General features: G+C 43.0%; 1 protein-coding gene across 1 annotated transcript in view; it reads right to left on the bottom strand.

The window, feature by feature from the left end:
* LOC126203318 (zinc finger protein 665-like) overlaps nucleotides 1-24,933 on the bottom strand; it is an 85,527-nt gene that overhangs the window by 57,044 nt on the left and 3,550 nt on the right. Inside the window, exon 2 of the mRNA XM_049937584.1 lies at nucleotides 16,490-16,702. Within this exon, the coding sequence (XP_049793541.1) occupies nucleotides 16,490-16,702 (213 nt within the window). The remainder of the gene's footprint in view (nucleotides 1-16,489; nucleotides 16,703-24,933) is intronic.

Here is a 24,933-nt window from a genome sequence, read left to right on the forward strand (position 1 = left end):
GGTGAATCCTCACCAGGATGCACATCCTCACCAGGATTCACCTTCCTGACAAGCATACTGTTGGTATATATGGTTGGGGAATAAGACAGAGTAGCCAAGGGAATTCCCTTGCTTGGAGCTATCCGTGTACACTATTGTGAAACTGTGATGCATATCTAAAATGCTAAAAAACAGAGATTGAAATGAAAAATTTGACATACAACCTTTCTTAAAATTCCTCATGTCTAAAATAAGTCTGGGCCACCAGAGAAGCCAAGGTGGAAACCTACTCCCACCACAATGTAGAACATTAAGACTGTTCTGTGCATGAATCCCATAGGGCCTCATTGCCTATTGCCGGTTACGAAAAAGTCTTTCCAATGGTAACTGAGCAACGGTATGGTAGGTGGGTGTGTATGGTGTGGGCAGTGTTTTATACGCCTGGCGCATCATAAGTGGCCGTCGCTTGATGGGAAGGGACAGTTCACCAGCCTCTGCACAGAGGCTTGGTACGGGATTTGTTATCAATGCCCCAGGGGCTAACCGAATCCCTTCATGGTGCAGCATATTCAACATCTTGCAGACCCATACACCGCGCACCCATAGTAGACCTGAGATCGCACAAATGCCCCATAAAACCAGAGCAGACAAGTCCTGTCTGCTCTCCATATACTGTGGCTAAGACATTTTAAAATACTTAAAGCCGTAAGTGACCGTTTTTTCAGATCCTTAAGATGTGGTAACCACATAAGCTTAGAGTCAAATATGAGGCCCAGAAGCCTCATCGTGTCTTTAAAAGTAAGGACAGTGTCCCTCTTCCTCAACTCAGGAAAGTTTCACACTTAGCGTGCAGCCGACGTAATGTTACATCTCAGCAGTTACAATGTTTCTCTGGGGCATCAAACATATATTTACAACTACCGCGAAGTCTGAGTGGTCTGCAGGCTTCGTAGTTTCAACTGCGAGCGCTAGATGGCAGCAGTGAACTCAGTGGAATACTTTGTGTATATGAAAGACTTTGTTATTGTAGCTTACTTTATAGACAGTGGCATCCTCTCCGTTTCATTTGTTTTGAGTGTTTTCGTTTTGATTTTCTTTTCGATATGTGCAGTGAACAGGATAAATGTTTGGAGGAAAAGATTTATGAAGTCCTTGATGAGTTTTCAGATGGTGAAATAGGGCTGTCTGATGATGATTCGGATTACACGTCATCTGAAAATAGCAGTAAGTCAAGATTTGTTAAAGATTTTGATGCTGCAAAAGGTTTTTTTGCTAGCTTCCCAGAATTTTATATTACGAATTACGCTCCTGTTCAACAGGAAAGGCTGGAAGAAAGGACACCTCATATGAGTGCACTGAATGTAATGTTGGGTTGGGCTGCTTCAAAGTTTATCACACCGTTGTCCACCGCAAAATTGTGTACTGAACTTATGCTTATTGTTATTTTTCTTTATTTCAAGTGTTTTGTAAATGTTTTTAGAGGATAATAACACGTTTCATTGTACATAGCAGTACTGTAATTCTTTTTCAATTTTTTTCTGGCAATAAATATCACTGACTTGAAATTTCATTGGTGCCTTCAAATTTTAAATTTTTGACCCCAAAATTTGAGTACTTAACATAAAAAGTTCAATAAACATAAAAATGTTTTGGAATTCCAGTAACAGTGAGCTGTAAAGCAGTTATAAATTACAGAAAGACACTGACTTTACCCAGTCCGCAGGTGACGGCAACTACAAACTCTGTAAGTGATAAAATGTGACAAGAACGGTTAAAAAGAACACACACAGACTTCTCGGTGGGAAACTTAAAACCGCTCTTCTGTGCCCATTCATTCATCCAAATGCCGAAGAGTTAGTTGCAACTGAGGTGGTGTCGTCGTGAGGCCTGAAGAAGATCAAAACACAGAAAAGTCATCCACAAACAAAGAGTACTGGATAGGACTTTTCACTATGGATGTAATGCTATTAATAGCTATGGCAAAGACAGTCACACTTAAAACACTACCTTGAGGGCCACCATTCTCATGCTCAAGGAAATCAGACAGGATGTCACCAGCTCAGTATCTAAAACATCGTGGTGAGAGGAAGGACCGAATAAAAAGGGGAAGACAACCACGAAAACCCCATTCGTGAAGCTGCTCCATGATAACATGCCTCCAAGTAGTATCGTAGGCCTTCTTGATGTACCTAGAAAATATACCTAGAATATAAACCTAGAACAAAAATGTACCCAGATGATGATGCCTGCATAGGAAAGTCTATTGTATAAGCTGCCTCCAGGAGGGAAAGATTATCAAAGGTAGAGTGATACCTCCTGAACCTACATTGAAAGCGACTAAGGAGTTGCCTGGATTCTAAGATACAGACAAGGCGGCAGTTGACCATCTGCTCCAAGGCCTTCCCCATGCAGCTGGTGAGGGCAACACTACAGTAACTACTTGGGCATGTACGGTCTTTCCCAGGTTTTAAAAGAGGAGTTAGAGTTGCCTCATGCCCAAACGGCATTAAAAAGTGCGAAAAGGATATTCTTATTTTGTCTTGTTAGGTGCCGCAGCATACTGTAATGGATCCTGTCGTGACCAGGGGATGTGTCACGAGCCAATGCAGAATAATCCAGTTCCCATATGGAAAATGGGCAGTTGTAATCTTCATCAGAGGTGGCCAGAGGTCCAAACTACATATTTCAGCAACCGCTCTATGGCGCTGGAAACCTGGACCTTGACTAGATCTTGCAGTAACTGGCAAAATATGCGGCTGTAATCTGGGAAATGTCTCACTGATTGGTTTGGAGAATCCCATTCCCCATTACAGCAGCCATGGGGCACCAGCCTCCTCTCCCAGAAATTCTCCTGGCGGTCTCCCACACAATGGAACTTTTGGGGGAATAATTAATGGTGTTCAGGAGCTGTCGCCATGACCTCTTCTTGCTCTCTCCAATAATTCAACGACACTTTGCCCTCACCAACTAAATGCTGCAAGACTCTCTGTAGTAGGCCAAAACTTCAACCTATGCAGTGCCGCATGCCTGGTCCTGATTGCAGAGCAGCATTCAGCACTCCACCAAGGGACAGGCTGCCTCTCATCTGTTTTCCCATGGACTGTGGAATGAAAGCTGCAGCACATGGTGGATCAGTTTGGTAATATGATCCACCCATGCCTCGACATTCGCACAATGCCCAAACTGGGCTAACTGGCTATTAAGTGTCCAGTCAGCTCTACCGAACACCCATTGCAGCAGTTTCCTTTCAGGTTCCATCCCATCTCACAAGTTAATCCAGATCGGGAAATAATCACTTCCGTGCAAGTCATCAACCACTTCCCATTGAGCAGTGTGAGCAAAAGTTGGAGAGCAAAGCGAGAGATCAATGGCAGAGAATGACCCAGTTGCTGTTAAGAAGTGAGAGCTCTGCCCCGCATTTAGCAATTATACATATGATGACACGAGAAGCTTCTCAATTCCTCTACCCTTGGTGCAGGTAGTTGCAGAACTCCAAAGCACATTGTGTGCATTAAAATCACCACAGAGGATGAAGCAGTGGGGGAGCTGTGTAATAAGGTTGGTTAGGGTATTTTCATCAAGTGTATCATGTGGGGGGGGGGGGGGGGGGCAAGTAAAGGAAACATATTGTCAACGGATGATGCACGTACACTGATATAGCAACTGCTTGTAAAACCATCAGTGAGGGAGGCAGGAGTGGTAGTCAGAACTGAACAAAATATCTATGCCTTCTTTAGCTCTCTCTCCACTCAGGACATCCTTTTTGTGAAGTACATAGCCTTGTAGCTCAGGGATGTACAATTGTCGGAAATCAGTCTCCTGGAGACCCAGACACTGTGGTCTACCCCGAGATAAGTGACTGAGTTCCTCCACATGTGTCCTGAACCCCTGCAAGTTCCACTGTAGGATGGGAGCCATTTCACTGATGTGGTTTTAATTTACCCTTATCTTTTCACTGTGGAGGTGAAACATTTATAGACCAAGGGAGAACAGAAGGCTGCCTGGATCCAAGGCTTCTAACCCCATGATGTCCTCCTCATCAGTCATATGTGAAAGAATGATGTCTGACGGCACTTGGTCTTGAACCTTTCCCTGCACCCTATCCCTTCATGGGTGAGGCAGAAAGGGGGCGTTGGTAGGCACTGTGCTTGTTGTGCGCCTTCTTGACACTCACTACAGAACTGTTGCTGGTGTTTTCTGGTTAGTCGGTTGGTTTAGAAAGGAGGCGGGAGGGGGGGATCAAACTGCGAGGTCATCAGTCCCTTTTTTCCAGTAGAACAATTACCCAAGGGAAGGAAGAAAACAAAGACGACGCACGGCACAATAACAGGAGATAGGAAGAACCAGAAGAATGACAGAAGAACAACAAACATTACAATGGACAAAACAGGACAAGAAACCCTCAGGGTGATGCAAGAAACAGAGAGAGGAGATTAAAAACAAGAAAGCAGATTACCATGGCTGGCTGACCATGAGAATAAAAAAAGAAGAAGCCAGCCACTCTGCAACACATTAAAACCTGCACCCTAAAAGCCCTAGGGTGGAGGACACAGAGGGACAAAGGACATGTGCTGAAACTCAGATCAAATGATAAAACCCACCCACACGATTAAACATAAAAATAAAGCTGCTGTAGAGGCATTGTCTGCCAACACCGAAGGTAGGGTGCCGGAAAAGTTAAAAGTCCGCCGCAGAGTGGCTAAAAGTGGACAGTCCAGCAAGACATGGACGACTGTCATTTGGGAGCCACAGAGACACTGAGGTGGGTCCTCGCGATGGAGGAGGTAATCGTGTGTGAGCCATGTATGGCCAACGTGGAGTCTACAAAGGACAAGAAGCTGCAGGGAAGACTACCATACATTCGCAGTCTCCTTAATGACGTACAGTTTGTTGTGCATACTGTTATGCCACTCTGTCTCCCAAAGCCGAGAAACCTTGCAGTGTAAGACAGAACACAGGTTTCAGAGATGCCCATCTCCAGGAGCAGTTTCCGTGTAGCCTGTTTGGCCAGCCTGTCAACAAGTTCATTGCCTGTGATTCTTACGTGTCCTGGGGTCCACCTAAACAACAATGAACAACTGGAACATTCCAGGGCAGAGATGGACTCTTCGATGTTTGCTACCTAAGGACGGCGAGGGTAGCATTGGTCGATAGCTTGTAAGCTGCTCAGGGAATCATAACAGAGAAGAAACAACTCACCTGAACACGAATGGATGTACTGAAGTGCACGAGATATGGCCACAAGCTCTGCAGTGAATAAATACACTGCAGCCAGTGGGCAAGGAATGCTGTTCAATATGGCCTCTATGGACATAGGCAAAGCCAACATTACCATCAGCCATCGAGCCGTCGGTGTAAACAACTTCTGAGCCCCAGAACACACAAATAATCGAGAGGAAATGACAGCGGAGAGTGGCGGGGTTAACACAGTCCTTAGGGCCATGCAAAAGGTCCAGACGAAGATTCAGCCGAGGTGTACACCATGTAGGTGTATATGAATGGACCTCAAGCAGAGGTGGTAAAGGGAAGACTGAAGTTCAGAGAGAAGGGATCGCACGCGAACTGCAATCATGAGCCCTCACCCGGGCCACCAATGTGGGAGATGAACTGCCACGGGTGGGAAAAGGAGACGGTAATTCGGATGCTCAGGAGAACTGCGAATGTGTGCAACGTAACTGGCGAGCAGTTGTGCATGTCGGATCCACAATGGAGGGACTCCAGCCACCACCAGGACACTGGTCACTGGACTCATTCTTAAAGCTCCCATCGCTAGGCGTATGCCATAGTGGTACACTGGGTCGAGTATACGCAACACTGAGGGCGCTGTCGAAATGTAAACCAGACTCCCATAGTCAAGGCAGGATTGAAAATGGGGCTCTGTAGAGCTGCAGCAGCGTAGAGAGATCTGCACCCCAGTTGGTGTCGCTCAGGCAGCGGAGTGCTGCCAGCACTCCTGCTTAAGCTGACGAAAGTGAGGTAACCAACTCAATTGGGTGTCAAAAACCAGTCCTAAGAACCTATATGTCTCTACTACAGTGAGTGGATCGGCATTAAGATAAAGTTCAGGTTACGGATGAACGGTACGATGCTGACAGAAGTGCATGACACACGACTTCGCCGCTGAAACTGGAAGCCGTAGGCTACAGCCCCTGATTGCGCCTTGGGAATGACTCCCTGTACGCGCCGCTCAGCAGCACCAGTAGTGGAGGATCAATACGAAATGCAGAAGTCATCCGCATACAGAGAATGGAAGACCGGTGGCCCTACAGCCGTTGATGGCCACTAAAATAGATATACACTCAATACGGAACCATGCGGAACACCGTTCTCCTGAATAACGAGGGTTATTATGGGAGGCACCAACTTGGACACGGAAAGAATGCAGCAACAGAAAGATCTGGATAAAAATCGGGACCCCACTCATACAACGTGGCAAGGATATGATGCCGCCAGGTCGTGTCTTATGTTTTAAGAAAGTCAAAAAAGACTGCAACCAGACGTTGGGATCTGGAAAAGGCTGTCCGGTTGGCAGACTTGAGGGACACAAGATTATCAGTGGTAGAGCGACCCAGCCGGAAGCCGCCCTGGCATGGAGCCAGTAAACCACTTGACTCCAGGACCCAACCCAACCGCCGACACACCATATGTTCCAGTAGCTTACAGAGAACGTTGGTGAGGCTGATGGGCTGATAGCTATCCACATCAAGTGGATTTTTACCAGGTTTTAGCACCAGAATGATGATGCTCTCCTGCCATTGCAATGGAAAGACGCTGTCCCACCAGATCCGGTTGAAGATGACGAGGAGATATAGCTTGTAGTCAGATGAGAGACGATTAATCATCTGACTGTGGATCTGATCTGGCCCAGGAGCTGTGTCGGAGCAATGTGCAAGGGTGCTGAGGAGCCCCCACTCTGTAAATGTGGCATTATAGGGTTCACTGTGGCGTGTAGTGAATGAGAGGATTTTCCTTTCCATCCGCCATTTGAGGGTGCGAAAGGCTAGACGGTAGTTCTCCGACGCAGAGGGTCAAGCATAGTGCTCATCAAAGTGTTCGGCAAATGCGTTTACATCAGTAGAGAGCAAGTCATTGATGTTAATGCCAGGGACACCTGTTGGGGCCTGGTACCCACAAACACATCTGATCTTCGTCCAGACTTGAGAAGGTGACGTATGGCACCCAATATCAACACGTACCTCTCCCAACACTCCTTTTTCTGTCTATTATAAGCAGGTGAATGCGGGCACGGAGCCACTTAAAGGCTATTAGGAGCTCTAGGGAAGGGTGCTGCTTATGTTGCTGTAGAGCTCGCCAATGCTCTTTAATTTCCTCAGCGACTTCCAGCGACCACCAAGGGACTGTCTTTCACTGGAGGCACTCTAAAGAATGAGGGATAGCGTTTTCCGCTGCAGAAATTATCGTTGTAGTGCCCTGCTCAATCACAACACCGATGGCACCACATGGGAGAGATTCAACAGTGACAGCAGAGGTGATGGGCTACCCAGACTGCCTTGTTTAAAGCCCATCTGGATAGCCATCTGTGGGCATGATGCCAAGAGAGAAGAAGATGGGGAAGTGGACACTACCACACAGGTCATCATATGCTCTCCAGTGGATAGATGGGAGAAGTCCAGGGTTAAAAATGGGTAAGTCAATGGTCGAGTAACTGCCATGAGCCTCAATGAAATGTGTGGCAGCCCCAGTGTTTAAGAGGCAGAGATCGAACTGAGACAGTAGAGTTTCGACATCTCTGCCTTGGCCAGTAAGCATGGTGCTACCCCACAAGGGGTTATGGGCATTAAAATCTCCCAAAAGCAGGAAAGGTTTAGGGAGTTGATCAACCAGTGCAGCCAATAAGTTCAGGGGTACCGCACCGTCTGGAGGGAGACATACATTGCAGACAGTTATTTCCTGCATCATCCATATCCTGACAGCCACAGCTTCAAGAAGAGTTTGAAGGGGCACAGGCTCACTACATACCGAGTTCAGGACATAAACACAAACTCCACCTGACACACTATTATATTCGCTATGGTTCTCGTAATGTCCCTTATAGCTGCGAAGGGCAGGGGTCTGCACTGCTGGGAACCAAGTTTCCTGGAGGGCAATGCAGAAAGCAGGTGTAAAGGTTAACAGTTGCCATAGCTCAGCCAGGTGGTGGAAAAAACCGCTGCAATTCCACTGGAGGATGACATGATCGTGAGACTGGGAAGACATGAAACACTCAATGAGGTAGTCTACACCTCAGGGTCATCTGCTGTCACTGACTTATTTCCTGAATAGGCTATATCCATGTGTCTGAGGGTCTGGCAAGATCTAAATCCTCAGCAGATGCCACAATCTTCACCTCATCCTCAAACACTGAGCTTGTAGGCAGTGGTGGTGTGGGTGCCACCACAATTCCCTTCGTCTTGGGGGGTCTTCTTTCTGGATTTCTCTCACTGATCCTTGGGTTTCTCTGGCTGGGAGGGCTTCACTGATTCAGTCTCCGGGACTGAGGATGATCATGAAGCCATACAACCAACTGCTTTTGGGCACTTCAACCACTGGCGGGTGTCATCTTTCCCACTAGCAGAAACCTGGGAAGGCAGTGACCCAAGGGACCCCTAAGTAGCGAGAGGAGCCAAACAAGACTTATGCTTCTCCGGCTTGAGAAGTGGGGACTGGTGTCCCGGATGGTTGGGGGAGACAGTGCTCCTGAGTTAGGTGGTGCGGGAGCAACATGGAGGGAAGTGCTGCCCCACCATCAAGGGGGCAGGTGTAGTCTTCCGGCTTTGAGAGCTGACTGGAACTTGCAGAACTGATGGGGCTACAACTGTTCTCGTAACGGCAGCATAAGGGGAGGTCATAGCCACAGCATGTAGGTGCTCAAATTTCCTCTTGGCCTCAGTGTAGGTCAGTCGGTCCAGGGTCTTGTATTCCATATTTTTCCTTTCCTGCAGTCTGGTGAGCAAGGGGAACAATGCTCTCTGCAGTTGACACAGATGGGAGGCAGGGCACATGGAGTATTGGGATGGAATGGACGTCCACAAACTTGACCTGTGATGCTGGAAGTACAGGGGAAAGACATATGGCTGAACTACCAGCACTTAAAGCACTGCACTGGGGTAAGGATATATGACTTGACATCACAGGGGTAGACCATCTGCTTGACATTCTCGGGTAATGTGTCACCCTCGAAGGCCAAGATGAAGGCACTGGTGGAAACCTGATTATCCCTCAGACCCCAATGGACGCACCAGACAAAATGAACTCCTCGTCGCTCTTAAGTTGGCACGCAGCTTGTCGTTGGACAGCAAAAGAAGGTCCCTGTGGAATATAACACCCTGGACCATAATATTTAAGCTCTTATGAGGTATGATGGTAACAAAAACATCTCTCAGCTTGTCACAAGCGAGTAATGCCCGTGACTGGGCAGAAGATGCCATTTCTATCAAGACTGATGCTGACTGCATTTTGAACAAGCCCTTCACCTCCCCAAACTTGTCCTCTAAATGCTCTACAAGAAACTGAGGCTTCATTGAGACAAAGAAGTCCCCATCAGGTCTCTTACATACATGGTACCGGGGCGAATAAGGTTCAGTGCCATCCTTAACCTGGCGTTCCTCCCATGGTGTGGTCAGGGAGGGGAACGATTTAGGATCATACTTCCTTGCATTGTACTGAGAGTTGGAATGCTTAGTTACTGCTGGCATATGACCACCAGCAAGTGATGACGTGGTACACTTCATCGCGCATTATCCACCCTGATGCCACCAACTTCGACCAGGGGCCCTCCCCACAGGCGCCCCCAGCCGCAGAAAAAGCCACCTGGTAGGATGGTCATTGCCGGGAGTCCCGATGCCCCAGGTTGACAGGCATCTACTCCTTCGCATATGTGGGGAGTTAGCGGCACAGGCATCAGCAGTGCAATCCATGTGTAGTCATGGGGCTACAACCAACAGCGTACATGGCGGCCACACCACAGTGGACTGGCTACTGTGCTAGATATGAAGTGCAAAGAATTCCATGGTCCTTGTCGGTGGAGAAAACAACACTGCACAGCGGATGGAGGAAAACGCACTCAGGAAGGTGTCTTCTTTCTAGAGATGGAGGAGAGCGGGACTGCAATGCCATTACGAGAAAGTGGGCTAAAGCTCTCAATGCACAATGGACATGACACATCATGTAAGGCGCCCTTCCCCAATTGGCTCACTCTTCGGGAAAATTTTGAAAAATGGATGTCAACCCTACAGGGGACCATCACATAAAGGCCGAAAGGTGTGAGACTCCTTTTAGTCACCTCTTACAACAGGCAGGAATACTTAGGGCCTATTCTAACCCCCGGGCCCACAGGGGTGTCTTTTCTGTGGTGGCTGCTTGGATTGCTTTATCCTTACTCGTTTTGCCTTGGCATGTACACATGCAAGTACAGGTGCTGGTGGTGGATGGTTGTGCACTGGACAACATCTGCGTCGAGGTGTCGACATTAGGAACAGGTTTCTGTGCCATGTAAGCGTAAGCATTGGTAAAGATGGGAGGTTTGGTTCAAATGGCTCTGAGCACTATGGGACTCAACATCTTAGGTCATAAGTCCCCTAGAACTCAGAACTACTTAAACCTAACTAACCTAAGGACTTCACACACACCCATGCCCGAGGCAGGATTCGAACCTGCGACCGTAGCAGTCCCGCGGTTCCGGACTGCAGCGCCAGAACCGCTAGACCACCGCGGCCGGCGATGGGAGGTTTCGCCACCTTATTCTCCTTTTTGGCTTCAGCATAGGGGATCCCCTTTGTGGCATAGTTCCTGAATTTTTCGTTCCTCTGTAAAAACAGGGCAGACTCAGTTCCAGAATGGGTGGCTGCTAGAGCAGTTAATGCAGACTGCTGGAGATGGACAGTCAATACCAGCTTCATGGGCTGCCTTTCCACATTTCCCACAGGTTACTTCACCCCTATAACTCAGCGTAGTGTGACCAACACTGGCATTTGTAGCACCGCATGAGTTGGGTATGTAAGACCTAACCCTAAGTTGGAGGAAACCTGCCATGATGTGGTCAGGCAACACTGGAGAATTACAGGTCACAATGAAGGTGGTGGTCTTCTCAATTTCTCCATTATTCCTACCCATCCTTTGCTCTACGTCCTCTATCCCCTGTAATGCCCATTCCTGTTTAAGTTTGGCTATGTCGATATCCATTATATCACGGCCTGTGATCACACCCTTGCCGAAGTTAAGGGAATTATGCAGTTCAACAGTTACATCATATTAACCCAATTTTTTGGTCTTCATAAGTAGTTCCACCTGCTTTGCCCTGTTAGTCTCAACCAGTAGGGAACTACTCCACAGCCACTTAACAGACTTTAGGCTTCCCGCAAGTCCTTCCAAACCCTTCATCTACATCTAGATCTACATGGTTGCCCTGCAATTCACACTTAAGTGCCTGGCAGACGGTTCATCAAACCATTTTCGTACTACTTCTCTACCATTCCATTCTCGAATGGCACGTGGGAGAAAGGAACACCTAATTCTTTCAGTTCAAGCACTGAATTCTCTTCTTTTATTATGATGATCATTTCTCCCTATGTAGGTAGGTGTCAACAAAATATTTTCACATTCAGAAGAGAGAGTTGGTAATTGAAATTTCGTAAATAGATTTTGCCACAAAGAATACAGTCTTTGTTTCAGTGACTGAAACCCCAACTTGTGTATTGTATCAGTGACACTCTCGCCCCTATTGCGCAATAACACGAAATGGGCTGCCCTTCTTTGCACTTTTTCGATGTCCTCCACCAATCCTACTTGGTAAGGATCCCACACCACGCAGCAATATTCCAGCACAGGAAGGGCAAGTGTAATGTAGGCTGTCTCTTTAGTGGGTTTGTAGCATCTTCTAAGTGTTCTGCCAACAAAGCATAGTCTTTGTTTTGCCTTCCCCACAATATTATTTATGTGGTCTTTTCAATTTAAGTTGCTCTTAATTGTTAGTTGCTCTTATTTAGTCGAATTGACAGCCCTTAGATTTGTGCGATTTATTGTATACCCAAAATTTATTGGATTTCTTTTAGTACCCATGTCGATGAAATACACTTTTCTTTTTTTAGTGCCAATTGCCACTTTTCATACTGCACAGAAATTCTCTCTAGATCATTTTGTAATTGGAATTGATCGTCTGATGAGTTTACTAGACGGTAAATTACAGCATCATCTGCAAACAATCGAAGGGGGCTGCTCGTACCACCACCTAGATCATTTACATAATCAGGAACAGTAGAGGGCGAACGACACTATCTTGTGGAACACCAGATATCTCTTCTGTTCTACTCGATGATTTACCGTCTATCACTACGAACTGTGACCTCTCTGAGAGGAAATCACGAATCCAGTCACACAACTGCGACGATACTCCATATGCACGCAATTTGATTAATAGTCGCTTGTGTGGAATGGTATCAAAAGCCTCCTGGAAATGTAGGGATATGGAATCAATCTGTGATTCCTTGTCGACAGCACTCATTACGATATTTTTCTGAATCCCTGTTGGTTATGTATCAATAAGTCATTTTCTTCAAGGTGTTTCATAATGTTCGAGTACAGCATATGCTCCAAAATCCTACTGCAAACTGAGGTCAGTGACATGGGTCCGTAATTCAATGGGTTACTCCTATTTCCTTTCTTGAATATTGGTGTGACCTGTGCTACTTTCCAGTCTTTAGGAACAGACCTTTCATCAAGTGAGCGGTTGTATATGATTGCTAAGAAAGGTGCTATTGTGTCTGCATACTCTGAAAAGAACCTGATTGGTATACCATCTGGACCAGAAGACTTGCCTTTCTTAAGTGATTTGAGTTGTTTCACAACACTTAAGATAACTCCTTTTATGTCACTAATGTTAACAGCTGTTCTGGTTTCGAATTCTGGAATATTTACTTCATCATCTTTCGTGAAGTAATTACGGAAAACTGTATTTAGTAACTCCGCTATAGTGGCACATCATCGGTAACATTTCCATCGCTATCGCGCAGTGATTGTATTGACCGTTTTTTTGTCACTGGTGTACTTTACATACGACCAGAATCTCTTTGGGTTTTCTACCATATTTTGAGACATTGTTTCATTGTGGAAACTGTTAAAAACATCTCGCATTGACGTCCACACTAAATTTCGAGCTTCCGTGAAACTTAGCCAGTCTTCGGGATTTTGCATTCTTCTGAACTGATATAGAAGGGGGACACTTTTTCAAACATCCCCTGACATGACCAAAAACACATTTTAATTTATGATTCCTTGAGCCCTGTTACTGTAATTCAACTGATGCAGGTTACCAAAAGGGCTAGCCTCCCTCATTTGTTTGGAGGAGTGGTTATGAATACTCCCATACGGTACACCCTTCCCACTGGGAGGAGAAGAAGATTATGATTTCGAGGGTTCCATCTCAGTCCTACGAGCAGCTAGGGAAACAATGGTCCACTCAGATAGAGCCCCACATGCCTGAGTGAGCCTTATACAACTAAGGTGTTGCAGGTTCCCCAGAGGTTGCCCTCTAAAGACTGTTCCACCTTAACAGCCATGTAGCTTATCAGCGCACAGCACTCCTTTACGGAGGTTCTTACCATCCTCACGATCCGGGCAGTCAAGCCAAGATCCCCAGTCCCTGCGACACATGACGTTCCACTGCCGCACTGTATAGTGGTTGTTGAAGCATACCCAGAGCTTACGGTAACAGGAGACTGGCGCCGCTTACCCATTCCCAGTTCAGGAACCATGGGGTCGCCAAGCCCTCACGCAGCAAACAAATGCTGAGCCCCTGAGGGCAGAAAAAGAGTGGGCTGCCCTGCATTTACAGCTAACATTTCCTTCAGTTGCTGGTTCGTGTTGAGCCTCAAGTCCACATGGCGATAGGAGGATTCCCCACAGAGGGTCCCTATACCAGGAGACACTGGAGTAGATGAGTGCTTCTCTGTACAAATCTAGGGGAGCAAAGTTTAGACAGAAGGCATGATAAAATGGTCAGGTCAACTCAAATCAGGTGTTAATCACTGCATTGTGACAAGAGGCCTACGTCGCCTAGGTGGGCAACAACAATTCCTGCCACAATTTTGACTAAATTGTCATCATAACATAGTTAAGAGATTTGTACCTGTTTTCAACACTGGTATATGACAAATGACTTGTATGCTTAGATTATCTGTTCCTTCACTCATAAATGAAACACGTTTGCAGGTGGGGGCAGTGCCAGTGATAGCAGGTGACATGAGGTGCAGGATGGACACAAGATGTTCTGTCATGCTCAGTATTTTCACAACTGCCACAGGTTGGTTCAGTGGGTCATCAAAATATCTCTGAAACAGAATAACTTAAAGTAATGCATAGATGGTGGTACATTAGGTTCAATGTTGGAGTAACCTATGATCTTCACATTTTCTGAGAGCATCGTCCCTTTTGGATACGAAAGACATCATGGACTCCTTGCATCCTTGCTAGGATAGCACAGAGCTCTTCAACAGATTGTAATATCAAGTCCCACTCAAAGATAATGCTCTTTGTTTTGTTTAAACTTCAATGGGAAGTAAAAGAAACTGGAATTCAAATCATAGTAGTACATGAACGTAAGGCTCAAGACCAAGTGGAGTCCTCTGCATTGATCAGGATGGTGCCACACCATGAGGTTTCATCTCTAGAAAGATCTTATCTGTTCTAGCACTAACTATGTACTGTCAATTATTGAGAAAATTATTTAACTGGATAGATACAAAATCTACTCACTATCAGCAGCAGAACAAACACACATAAAAGACTGTTGTAATTGGCAAGCTTTATGAGCCAGTGGCTTCTTCTTCAGGCAGAAGGGTTGAAGGGGAAGGAACAATGGTAAAGGAAAAGGACTGGAGAGGTCTAGGAAAAGGGCTAGATTTCTTGAAAGTCACCCAGAACTGCGTGTCAGAGGAGACTTACCGTATACGGCAAGTCTTATAAGTCAATACTTATACGGCAAGTCTTCCCTGACCCACAGTTCTGTGTGACTTTCCCAAAATCTACCCCTTTTCCTAGACCTCTCCAGTCCTTTTCTTTCACCATTCTTCCTTCCTCTTCAACCATTCTTCCTGAAGGAGCCACTAGCTCCAAAAGCTTGCCAATTACAACAGTCTTTTATGTGTGTTTTCTGCCACCGCTTGGTGAGTAGATTTTTTATCTATACAATTAAATAATTTTGTCAACTGTGATGCATAGGGTTTTCCGATGGCATTATCCCCCCCTCCCAGGAACCAATGACTGAGACACTTTGAGGTTGCACTAAATGAGTATCGTAGTGAGAGTTAAGATCTGAAGAGACAGCAGGGCCTTGCAACTGCTGGCTTGCAAACTCTGAGTCACTTCATGGCAGCTGTACCCTGATGTCACCCATACCAAATGGGAGTCGCTCTCCCAGGGTGCCACCCCACTAGGGCGTTATCCACTTGGCATGGCAAGTATCGCCATGGCACCCACCCCCTCCCCCCCTCCAGTGAACCAATGGACTGGTTATTGTATTAGGTTTTGTGCTTGGCAGGCAGTTTTATGCAGAACTGGGTGTCAGCATGGCTGCATCTGAGCTGATACCCATGTACAACGTTGGATACCAATCCCTGCACAATTACACTTTGGAGAAATTTGGAAAAGAATGGATTTGAAACTTGAACAGAGATCAAAAGTAATTAAGAAAGGTAAGAGGTAACGTAATGGGTCATGGGAAGTAGCCAAGAAGAGACCTAGTTGAAAGCCATGCTGTAATCAGGAAAGCAGGGAAAGATAGTGTGAGGGGATTGAACATAACAAAGGGAGGCAAAAATTACACTATAAAGCAGTAGTAGCACTGTAATGACTCGGGGCACCACACCTGCAATGCATTCACCCACAGGAGGCTAGTAGAATTCCCCCACACCCCCTAGCCCCAGGGAGGAATGCTAAGAGAAAATTTGTCGATGCCTATTGCAGAATCAACAGTTTTTCCATACCATAACCAGAATATGTTGTTACGCTTGTATCACTCATATTCAAGGATTACTACTGTAATTCATTAAAGAAGGTGTTCAGTTTGAAAAGTGAAAGTCCCACTCACGTTTTCCACAACTTTTACATCACCATTACCATTACTTAGTCAGGTTATTAGGTATGGGAAGAAAATAAAAACTGTAACGGAAGTATCCAGAATCAGATTACTTGCACAGGCACACAATTCAATAACTGTCTTTTTAGTTATTCTAATTATTCTGTTTATCTGCTGGCAGTAAGTTTCAAATGGTATGTTAGATACAATTCTAGAATACAATGAGTGTAAGTATACCTTTCACTGACGCAAGTACAGAGTGTTGTAAAGAGGAGGCACAGACATAACTATTCTATCATGAGTGCCACACACAAACAGAAAGTGACAATGGTTACACTATAAACAGAAAACAAAGAAAATTAAAAACTACAAACAATGGAAAAGTGAGAAAAGTAAAGCACTCTAAGATGATTTATCCAGTAATGCAGAAGAATGACTTACCTTTATGTGGCATTTCAGTGTTTTCTTAGTCTTGAGTGTGGTGTTGCATCGATGGCAGTGGAATACCAGAGATGATGGATGACATTCTCGGAAATGTTGGCGCAACATTAATGTTGATGGGATGAGAGTCAGGCAGAGACGGCATTTGTATGCCAGAGATGAATACAGATGCTCACTTGCATGATCCAGGCGCATGTGGCGATTGAGACACAACTGTTGAGACACCAGTAGTATGTATTTTATTTTATTTTATTTATTTATTTGTCTTGCAAGAATTAACAAGAACAATGTCTAACCAATAAGTGTAACACAGAGTGAGGGAATAATAAATAGGGTGGAAACATCAAAATTCTTAGATATTCATATTGATGAGAATTGAAACTGGAAAAAGCATGTTTCGGAACTCCTACAAAGCAACTTAGTTCAACCAAATTTGCACTTAGAATCACTGTAAATCTTCTGGAGAGACAAATTAATAATGTGATGTGCTTTAAATATTTTTATTCAATAATGACCTATAGAATAACATTCTGAGGTAACTCATCTTTGAGACAGAAAGTCTTCACCGTTCAAAAACACGCTGTAAGAATAGGTGGTGTTCAATTGCAATCATCTTTTAGACATTTGCTTAAGAAGGTATGCATTTCGACTACAGTGTCACAGTATATTTATTCCCTCACGGAGTTCGTCATAAATAATCCACTGCAGTTCAAAAGTAAAAATAATGTACATAGTTACAATACCAGAAGAAAAAATGGCATTCACTACTCCACATAAAGATTGTCTTCAGCACAAAAAGATTACTTACCTAGTGACATAAAATGTCTGACAAACAGCAATACAGCTATATTTACAAAATAATTTGTGATGTTAATGCAAAGCGACCAATGAACATGATTTATCATGGCAGCCATAATGATCTATGGAATATGAAATTAACTAACTCCATTGAAATAAGAAACTTATCTGTCTAAAAAAAAGCTACAAAATGAAATAGTCCTCATGGTTATAAGCCCTATCTTGTTAGGTTTTCAAATTTGTCTCTTGCTGGTATTTTAGCATATTTTAGCATTTTTTAGCATTAATTTCAATGCCAATACATGCTAGGGAAGCTCTACTGACTCAGTATCCTAAAGGACTTTCATGTCCAAGAACTATTGTTTCCTTCCATCCTTTTTCCTATTTTCTGAAGCACCAAAAGTTCAAAAATGTGTCAGCTACTGTATGTGTTCGTTAATCTGTCGCCAATAGATAACGGTATTTTTTTCCTCTTTCAATATTTTAGAAACAATGGTACTACTGCACCATCTAAAGATAATCCAATAAAATACAACTAAAATTGGGACCCTGAAGCTATAAATACATGGCGGTAGGGATAGTCTGGCTCACAGGTAGTAAAATTATCAAAAATTACTTCCCTAAAATGAATTCCTTCAGTGTTATAGAAAATATGAGAACTATTTCAAGACTTCCTCTTCGGGGCAGAAACTAGACAGAACTGCCCCATTACAGAATAAATTGTTACCCTTGGCAAATAATATAAATGTTACACAGAGATGGCTCAAAAAAGTCCATTTTCAATTTGAAGACGAGACTGATATATACATCATAAAATTGGTGAATTATATAACTGGAGATGATCCCGTTGACGATTTCAGTATGGACATTTGTCTGAAGACATAGATGGCAAGGCTGACTTTTTATACCGGGTGGTTATAATTGAAATTTTCCTATTTAACACATTATAACACGGAATTTTGTGAATTCAATATCAGCTTTTAAGTAATTCGTCAATTACATTTTCATAATGTCTGTTATTAAAAGTAAAATTTTAAGAGTAGAGAATTTTTGGGCAATGGAAAAATACAGAATGTGTGTGGCAGAGTAGCTTTAATAACAGCATATTTTATAACTAGGCCTTACCCTCAATTTTGTAAACAACAAATTCCACAATAATCAGTTACAACTTAAAGAGACAATGCTGAAACTTCACTTAAAACTTCCAGGCTATTAGGCCATAGTTGATGTATAAAACTTTCTCCCAACATTTCCTCTCCGCCAACTGTGGAAGATATCTTCAGAGTTAAATGGCAAACTGCAACCAGGTCTCGAGGGAATGCTGATTATATAGGCAGCATAGAGGGCAACACAGTCTATTACGTGACCTCAGCTATGAGAATATCACTAGTTTTTTTTTTATGAACACATTAGTCCACCTGTTGCCAATTTGTTTATGGAGAACTTTGATCAACATCTATTGCAAACTGCCAGAAAAAGACCAGCCAATTGGGGCTGCTATGTCAATGATACTTTTGTAGTTTGGGCACATGGTGCAGAGAAATTGGATTCCTTCCTGGTACATCTCAACAGCATCAATCCGAGAAAGCAATTTCCTGTGGAGATGGAGAGTAACGGCCAGCTGAATTTCTTGGATGTGTGTGTTGTCAAGCAAGTGAACAGTCACGCCACGTATACTGACTGTTACCTGCATAAAGATTTTAACCACCACCACTCCAGACAAAAAAAGAGGGGTCATTAAAACCTTGGTAGGACACGCAAAATTTGTGAATCAATATTCTAATGAGATGGATAGAGCATTTCGCCCTAGTGAGAGAATCTGGACCAGCGAGGAATGAGACACACCCAAAGGGAAAGTTTTCCTTCTGTTCAACAGTATGACTGCAGATTGCATTGGGAAAATGTTGAGCAAATACAGTGTGGAAACTATGTTCAGACCAACCAGGAAGATAAAAGAACGTTTAAGATCTGCAAAAGATATATGACATCCTTTGCTACAATGGGCGTATATAAAATTTCTTGTAGTTGTGGACTGGTAGAAGAGGGGGGAAAAAAGTGTGTTGACATCTATGTCACTGAAAGCAAGAGGAATTGCTGCCTAGGGCAAAGGATAAATCAGCCATAGTGGAACAACTTTACCAAGAAAGTGATCATGAAATAAAATTCACTGAGATGAGTGTCATATTGACAACATCGCGTGCATGTAGAGGGGCACAATTGACATTTATAAACACCATAATAATTTTATAATTTAAAAGAGGAAGGTGTTAAATTAGACAAAATTTGGACATCAACACTGCTACATAAGAATGACGATCAATTACTTTCAATCGAGAATGTTGGCATTACCAGTGATACCCAATGTCACCTGATAGACAGTTGTGTCCACTACATTGTGTATATAATTGGCAATCCTTTTGAGTTCTGGTTTCAGTTCGCCATTTTACCTCTGAAGATGTCTCCGTTAGGGGAAATTTTATACATCAACCATAGCCTAATAGCCTGGAAGTTTTATGTGATGTCAGTACCGGCCCTGAAATCTTACACTGTATGATCAATACTAAAACTATTAAGGGGGAAACCAATGACAATGATAAACTATTTTAAATAATAATAATAATAATAATAATAATAATAATAATAATAATAATAATAGTAACTGGATTATATTATTATTATTATTATTTGTAGAACAATTTTGAATTTAATCAACTAGCTATGTTAGACAGATCATAAGCACAATTCTAACACAGCAAGTGTTAGAGGGCTTTTAAGTTCACTCCACTTTTGAAGATTTGGTAGAAAGATCTCTCCCATCCAGCCACCATCTTGTACCACAGTCCAGTCCAGTCCAGTCCAGTCCAGTCCAGTCCAGTCTCTCTCTCTCTCTCTCTCTCTCTCTCTCTCTCTCTCTCAGGGAGTTGTAGGAGTCCCCTTGACATGTCAAGAGTCACAACACAAAGGAAGCAGCTACTCTCATAGCAGAGTATTTGTAGAGTCTGACTGTGAAGTTATATGGACAAATGAATAAGGCCTAGGTGAACTCTAAGTTAATTATCCAACTTTTTACCAGACAACTGATCCTGCTGTGACAGTTTTAGAATCATTCAACGAAACTCTATGCGCAGTAGCATACAAATATCATAAACAAGCAATACAGGGTGTGCCAATTAAACCTTCCTGATTTCAGGACCTAGAGGGGTTGGGGGGAGAGGAGGGGGGGGGGGGGGGACACAGTAGATATGACAATGAAAATTGCACCACATTGTAGAGCATCTCAAAGGATTTATACATTTTTCATCAATACACCTCTACTACTTGTGAACCATTTGTAGCACGAAGAATATTGAGTCTATATTCAATTCCTTGCCAAGTTCTTTGTAAGATTTCCTCTGTTATTGTTGCGATCACGCTAGTGATATGATGTCGCAACATAGGAATATTGTCCCCTTCAATTGGATACACGCGGTCTTTCACAAATCCCCACATGAAGAAATCAAGCAGCATAATGTCGGGTGAACATGGTGGCCAGGCAATGGGTCCTCCGTGTCCGATCGAACGACTGGGAAATTTCCTATCCAGGAACTTGCGAACAGCTGTTGACCAATGCGGCGGAGCTCCATCTTGTTGAAAAATGATGTTGGGTTACAAGTCTTGTATCTGGGGGTAGACAAACTGCTCCAACATGTCCAGATACACTAACCCATTCACTGTTTGTTCCGCAAAGAAGAACGGTTCAACAGTCCTGTGGTGCATTAGCCCGCACCAGATGTTTAGTTAAGGACTATCGTGAACATGTTCAATGACAATGTGTGGATTTTGTGAACCCCAAATCCGAACATTATGCCTATTAATCCTTCCTGATAGATGAAAGGTTGCCTCATCTGAGAATAAACATCTTTCCAGGAAGCTGACATCCATAATCAAAACGCTACAGCATATCTGCAGCAAACTGTTGTCGAGGTGGTTTGTAGTTCAGCGTCAGATGTTGCAGAATTTGCACTTTGTAAGCACACATATGAAGATGCTGGTGAAGTACACGATGCAATATTGATCGAGGTACATCAAGTTGCCTAGGTGCTTGACGAATTGACTTACGTGGACTTCTGTGAAATGTTTGTCCGATATCCTCAACTGTCTCTTCTGAAACTCCATAACGTGCACCACCAGAATGTTTCAGAACACTTCCTGTTGCCAGAAACATCCTATACAATTCCTTAATTGTTTTCAGATCAGGTGGAACACATTCATACACACGACGATGATTTCTTTGCACAATAATCGGCGATTTTGTTTCTGTAGACCATACTACTGATTGTGAGCACTGCTGTGGAGTTGCCATTTTCACTTCATGCGAGCATGCTGCACTCTGGCGATGATACTTGGCACTTCTGACGTGGGAATATAAAGTCTTTGAGGTGCTCTACAATGTGGTGCATTTTTCACTGTCGTATCTACTGTGGTTTTTTCCCTCCTGGGTCCTTGAAATCAGGGAGGTTTGAGAGGGACACCCCGTATTAGTTGGAGGTGTCTAACATACTGAGTATAGACTGGGACACCTATGGATACAATGCAGGTGGCATGGACAGACAGTCTTGAAAGTACTTTTGAACACTTTTCCGGAAAACTGTCTGGAGATGCGAGACTGAGCTTATGTACCATGTTAGTATAGAGACAATTAGCAACCATGCTATCGGAGTGACAATGGTTACCAAAGTTAATAATAAATCCATCATGAAGGGTAGGAGAGTATTTTTGCTAAAACCAGCAGATAAGTGGTTGTTAGCACCCACTAAGACAATGAATGGACATCACCAAGTCCACACAACAGACAAAGAGAAATTACAGGCAAAGTTTAAATGGACTGTAAATCACACCCTGGAGAAGTATGTGCTGAGTAAGTCATCAAGGAAGGAAAAGGCACATCATGATTTAACAGCAAAATTTGGAAATTTTTGAGGAAGCAGAGATTGTTGCACTCTCGGACCAAAAAAACAAAGTGCAGATGACGACAAGCAACTGTTAGCAGAATTTCATGCATCTACAAAAAGATCGATCAGGGAAGCATGCAACAACTACCACCATCACACCTTAGCAAAAATTTTTGTTGAGAACATAAGAAAATTCTGGTCCTATGTAAAATCACTAAGCAGGTCAAAGTCTTCTATTCAGTCACTCATTGACGAATCTGGTGCTGCATTAGAAACAGCAAAAAGAATCTGAAGTTTTAAATCTTGCAATTAAAAACTCATTCACACAGGAGGAATGTACGCAAACATACCGTCATTTGACCATTGTTCAGATTTCTGTATAGAGGAAATAGCAATAGGCATCCCTGATGCAGGGAAACAACTGAAAGATTTTAAAAGAAATACATCACCAGGCCCACATGGAGTCCTAATTCAGTTTTACAGAAGAGTACTCTGCTGCATTAATCCCTTACTTAACTTGCATTTCTTGTGAATCTCTCCACAGTGTAAAGTCCCATGCAACCAGAAAAAAGCTCAGGTGGCTTTTGCAAACAAGAAGGGTGAAAGAATGAACCCACCAAATTACAGACCAATATCATTAATATTGGTTTGCTGCCGAATTCTTGAACATATGCTGAGTTCAAATACAATAAATATCCTTGCGATAGATGAGCTTCTTTCCACAAATCGGAGCAGATTTAGAAAGCATCAAAATGATGACAAAACTGAAATAGCAGTTAGGAAAGGTGACTGTGTAAACTACCTTTCACACAAAAAAATCTAAGACTGTTTTCCTAATGTCAAGATCGATCTAAGAACACACCTGTTACTTATGGAGGAAAGTCATTTTCAACAATGAAGTTGCTTTCAAGCTTCTATATTTCAATGCAGGCTTGACATTTTGGCCTTGCTCGGTACTAAAAGAGGTATTTTAAGACAACTAATTAATTAGTGAAAATATAAGTGCCTTCATTAGTATGAACTGTAGATGCAAACCAATTAAACAATATGATAATGTCAAACTTTAATTTTAATGCTGTTTATCTGAAGTACAATTTGCTTTGTTGTTAGATTTCTTTTATAGCCTTGCATTTGTTTAACAAACATGTTGCAAGTGGTTACAATATGTTGTTTTTTAAATTGAAACATTGATTTTCCATGGGCATGAATTGTATTTTTTGATCTTTTTCAAATATAGTTTGATGCAATGGAGATCATACAGCCAACCATCTGCACATCAAAAGTTTCTTCAAACCTTTACCTATGTTTCGACAGATGTAGACCAGTCATCCTCAGAAGGTGTAACAACATTAAAATAGGATATATTTCAACCAATACATGGAAGCCATATGTGTAGAAAACAGAAACCCTGAAAATTACATACGTTGGAAATATAAAATAAAGTTACGTGTCACATATTGTGTGATCCATAGAAATGCGATGGCATAGCCATATGGCTTAGTCAACAGCAAAAATTATCTATCTACGGTACACGTGCATCTTCCACACACAAACAGACAACTAACAGGACAGAAGTGGGTGGCCAGTAGAAAATTTACGCTAAGATGGTGTGGTACCAGAGAGTAAATGTAAGATGAGGTTCTGAAAATGAAGGCCAAAAACAGTAATTTCATAAAATGCTTTATGAACATGATTAGTCAATATTACAGGAAGTTTTCTGTTTAATTTCTTTGATATTCCAACATTTAGTCAATGGAGAAAAAACAGCAGTCAGTCACGAAATCCATCACTTTTTATTACAGCAGATCCAGATTTCTATTATTACATGGTCATCTTCAGTGCATAAACCAACAGGTGACATTAGTCCAAAGTATCACATAATAAACAATACTGGTTGCTATAAAGCATGCAGTAGTCTAACGTTGACTCCTGTATGCTCTACAGCAACCAAATATTGTTCATTACATGATACTTTAGGCTAGTGTCACCTGCTGTTTTATCCACTGAAGATAACTACGTAATGGTGGAAATCTAGATATGCTGCAATAAAATGATGGATTTCATGACTGATTGCTGTTCTTTTCTCCACTATCTTTATTCAATGATCGCTGTGAACCAGGGGATCATATGTATTCCAATCTGATTCTAACATTTTACAACAATGAGATGTGTGCAACATATCTGACTACAACTGCTTAGCATGATTACAGGAGAAGAAAGAAGCACACTGCAATCATATTGCCATATCAGTAAACACATGATTCATAAATGTGAAAGTCCTGAGGCTCCACGAGCTGGTGTTCTATGCTCGTGTTCACTTCAAGATGAGTGTGATCTCTGGATAGCCCTGTACTTAGACATTCTGATCGAAGGTGATATGGAAAGAACTGTATTTTAACTTTGCTGAAAGATACACATTCGTTTAGGAATTGTCCTAGAGAATACATGTCCTTCCTCCTGTTTTCTTCCTCTCTTTTTTTCAATAATAGTTGCATAGTGTTTGTTCTCTGATGCTTCTTGCTGGGCCCAAAGACAACCAGATTTAAGACAGAAGAGTTCACTCATAAACAGCCAAATAGCAAAAATACAGTTTCAAGATTTCCAAGCAGATTTAAGTCTTTCTGATTGATATACTGTTATTACTCTGAGTGCACACACCATCTGCCTGAGACTTCCTGACAGACAGGTAATGTGCCACACCAGGACTGAAACTGG

Source organism: Schistocerca nitens, chromosome 9, assembly GCF_023898315.1.
Source record: "Schistocerca nitens isolate TAMUIC-IGC-003100 chromosome 9, iqSchNite1.1, whole genome shotgun sequence".
NCBI lineage: Eukaryota > Metazoa > Arthropoda > Insecta > Orthoptera > Acrididae > Schistocerca > Schistocerca nitens.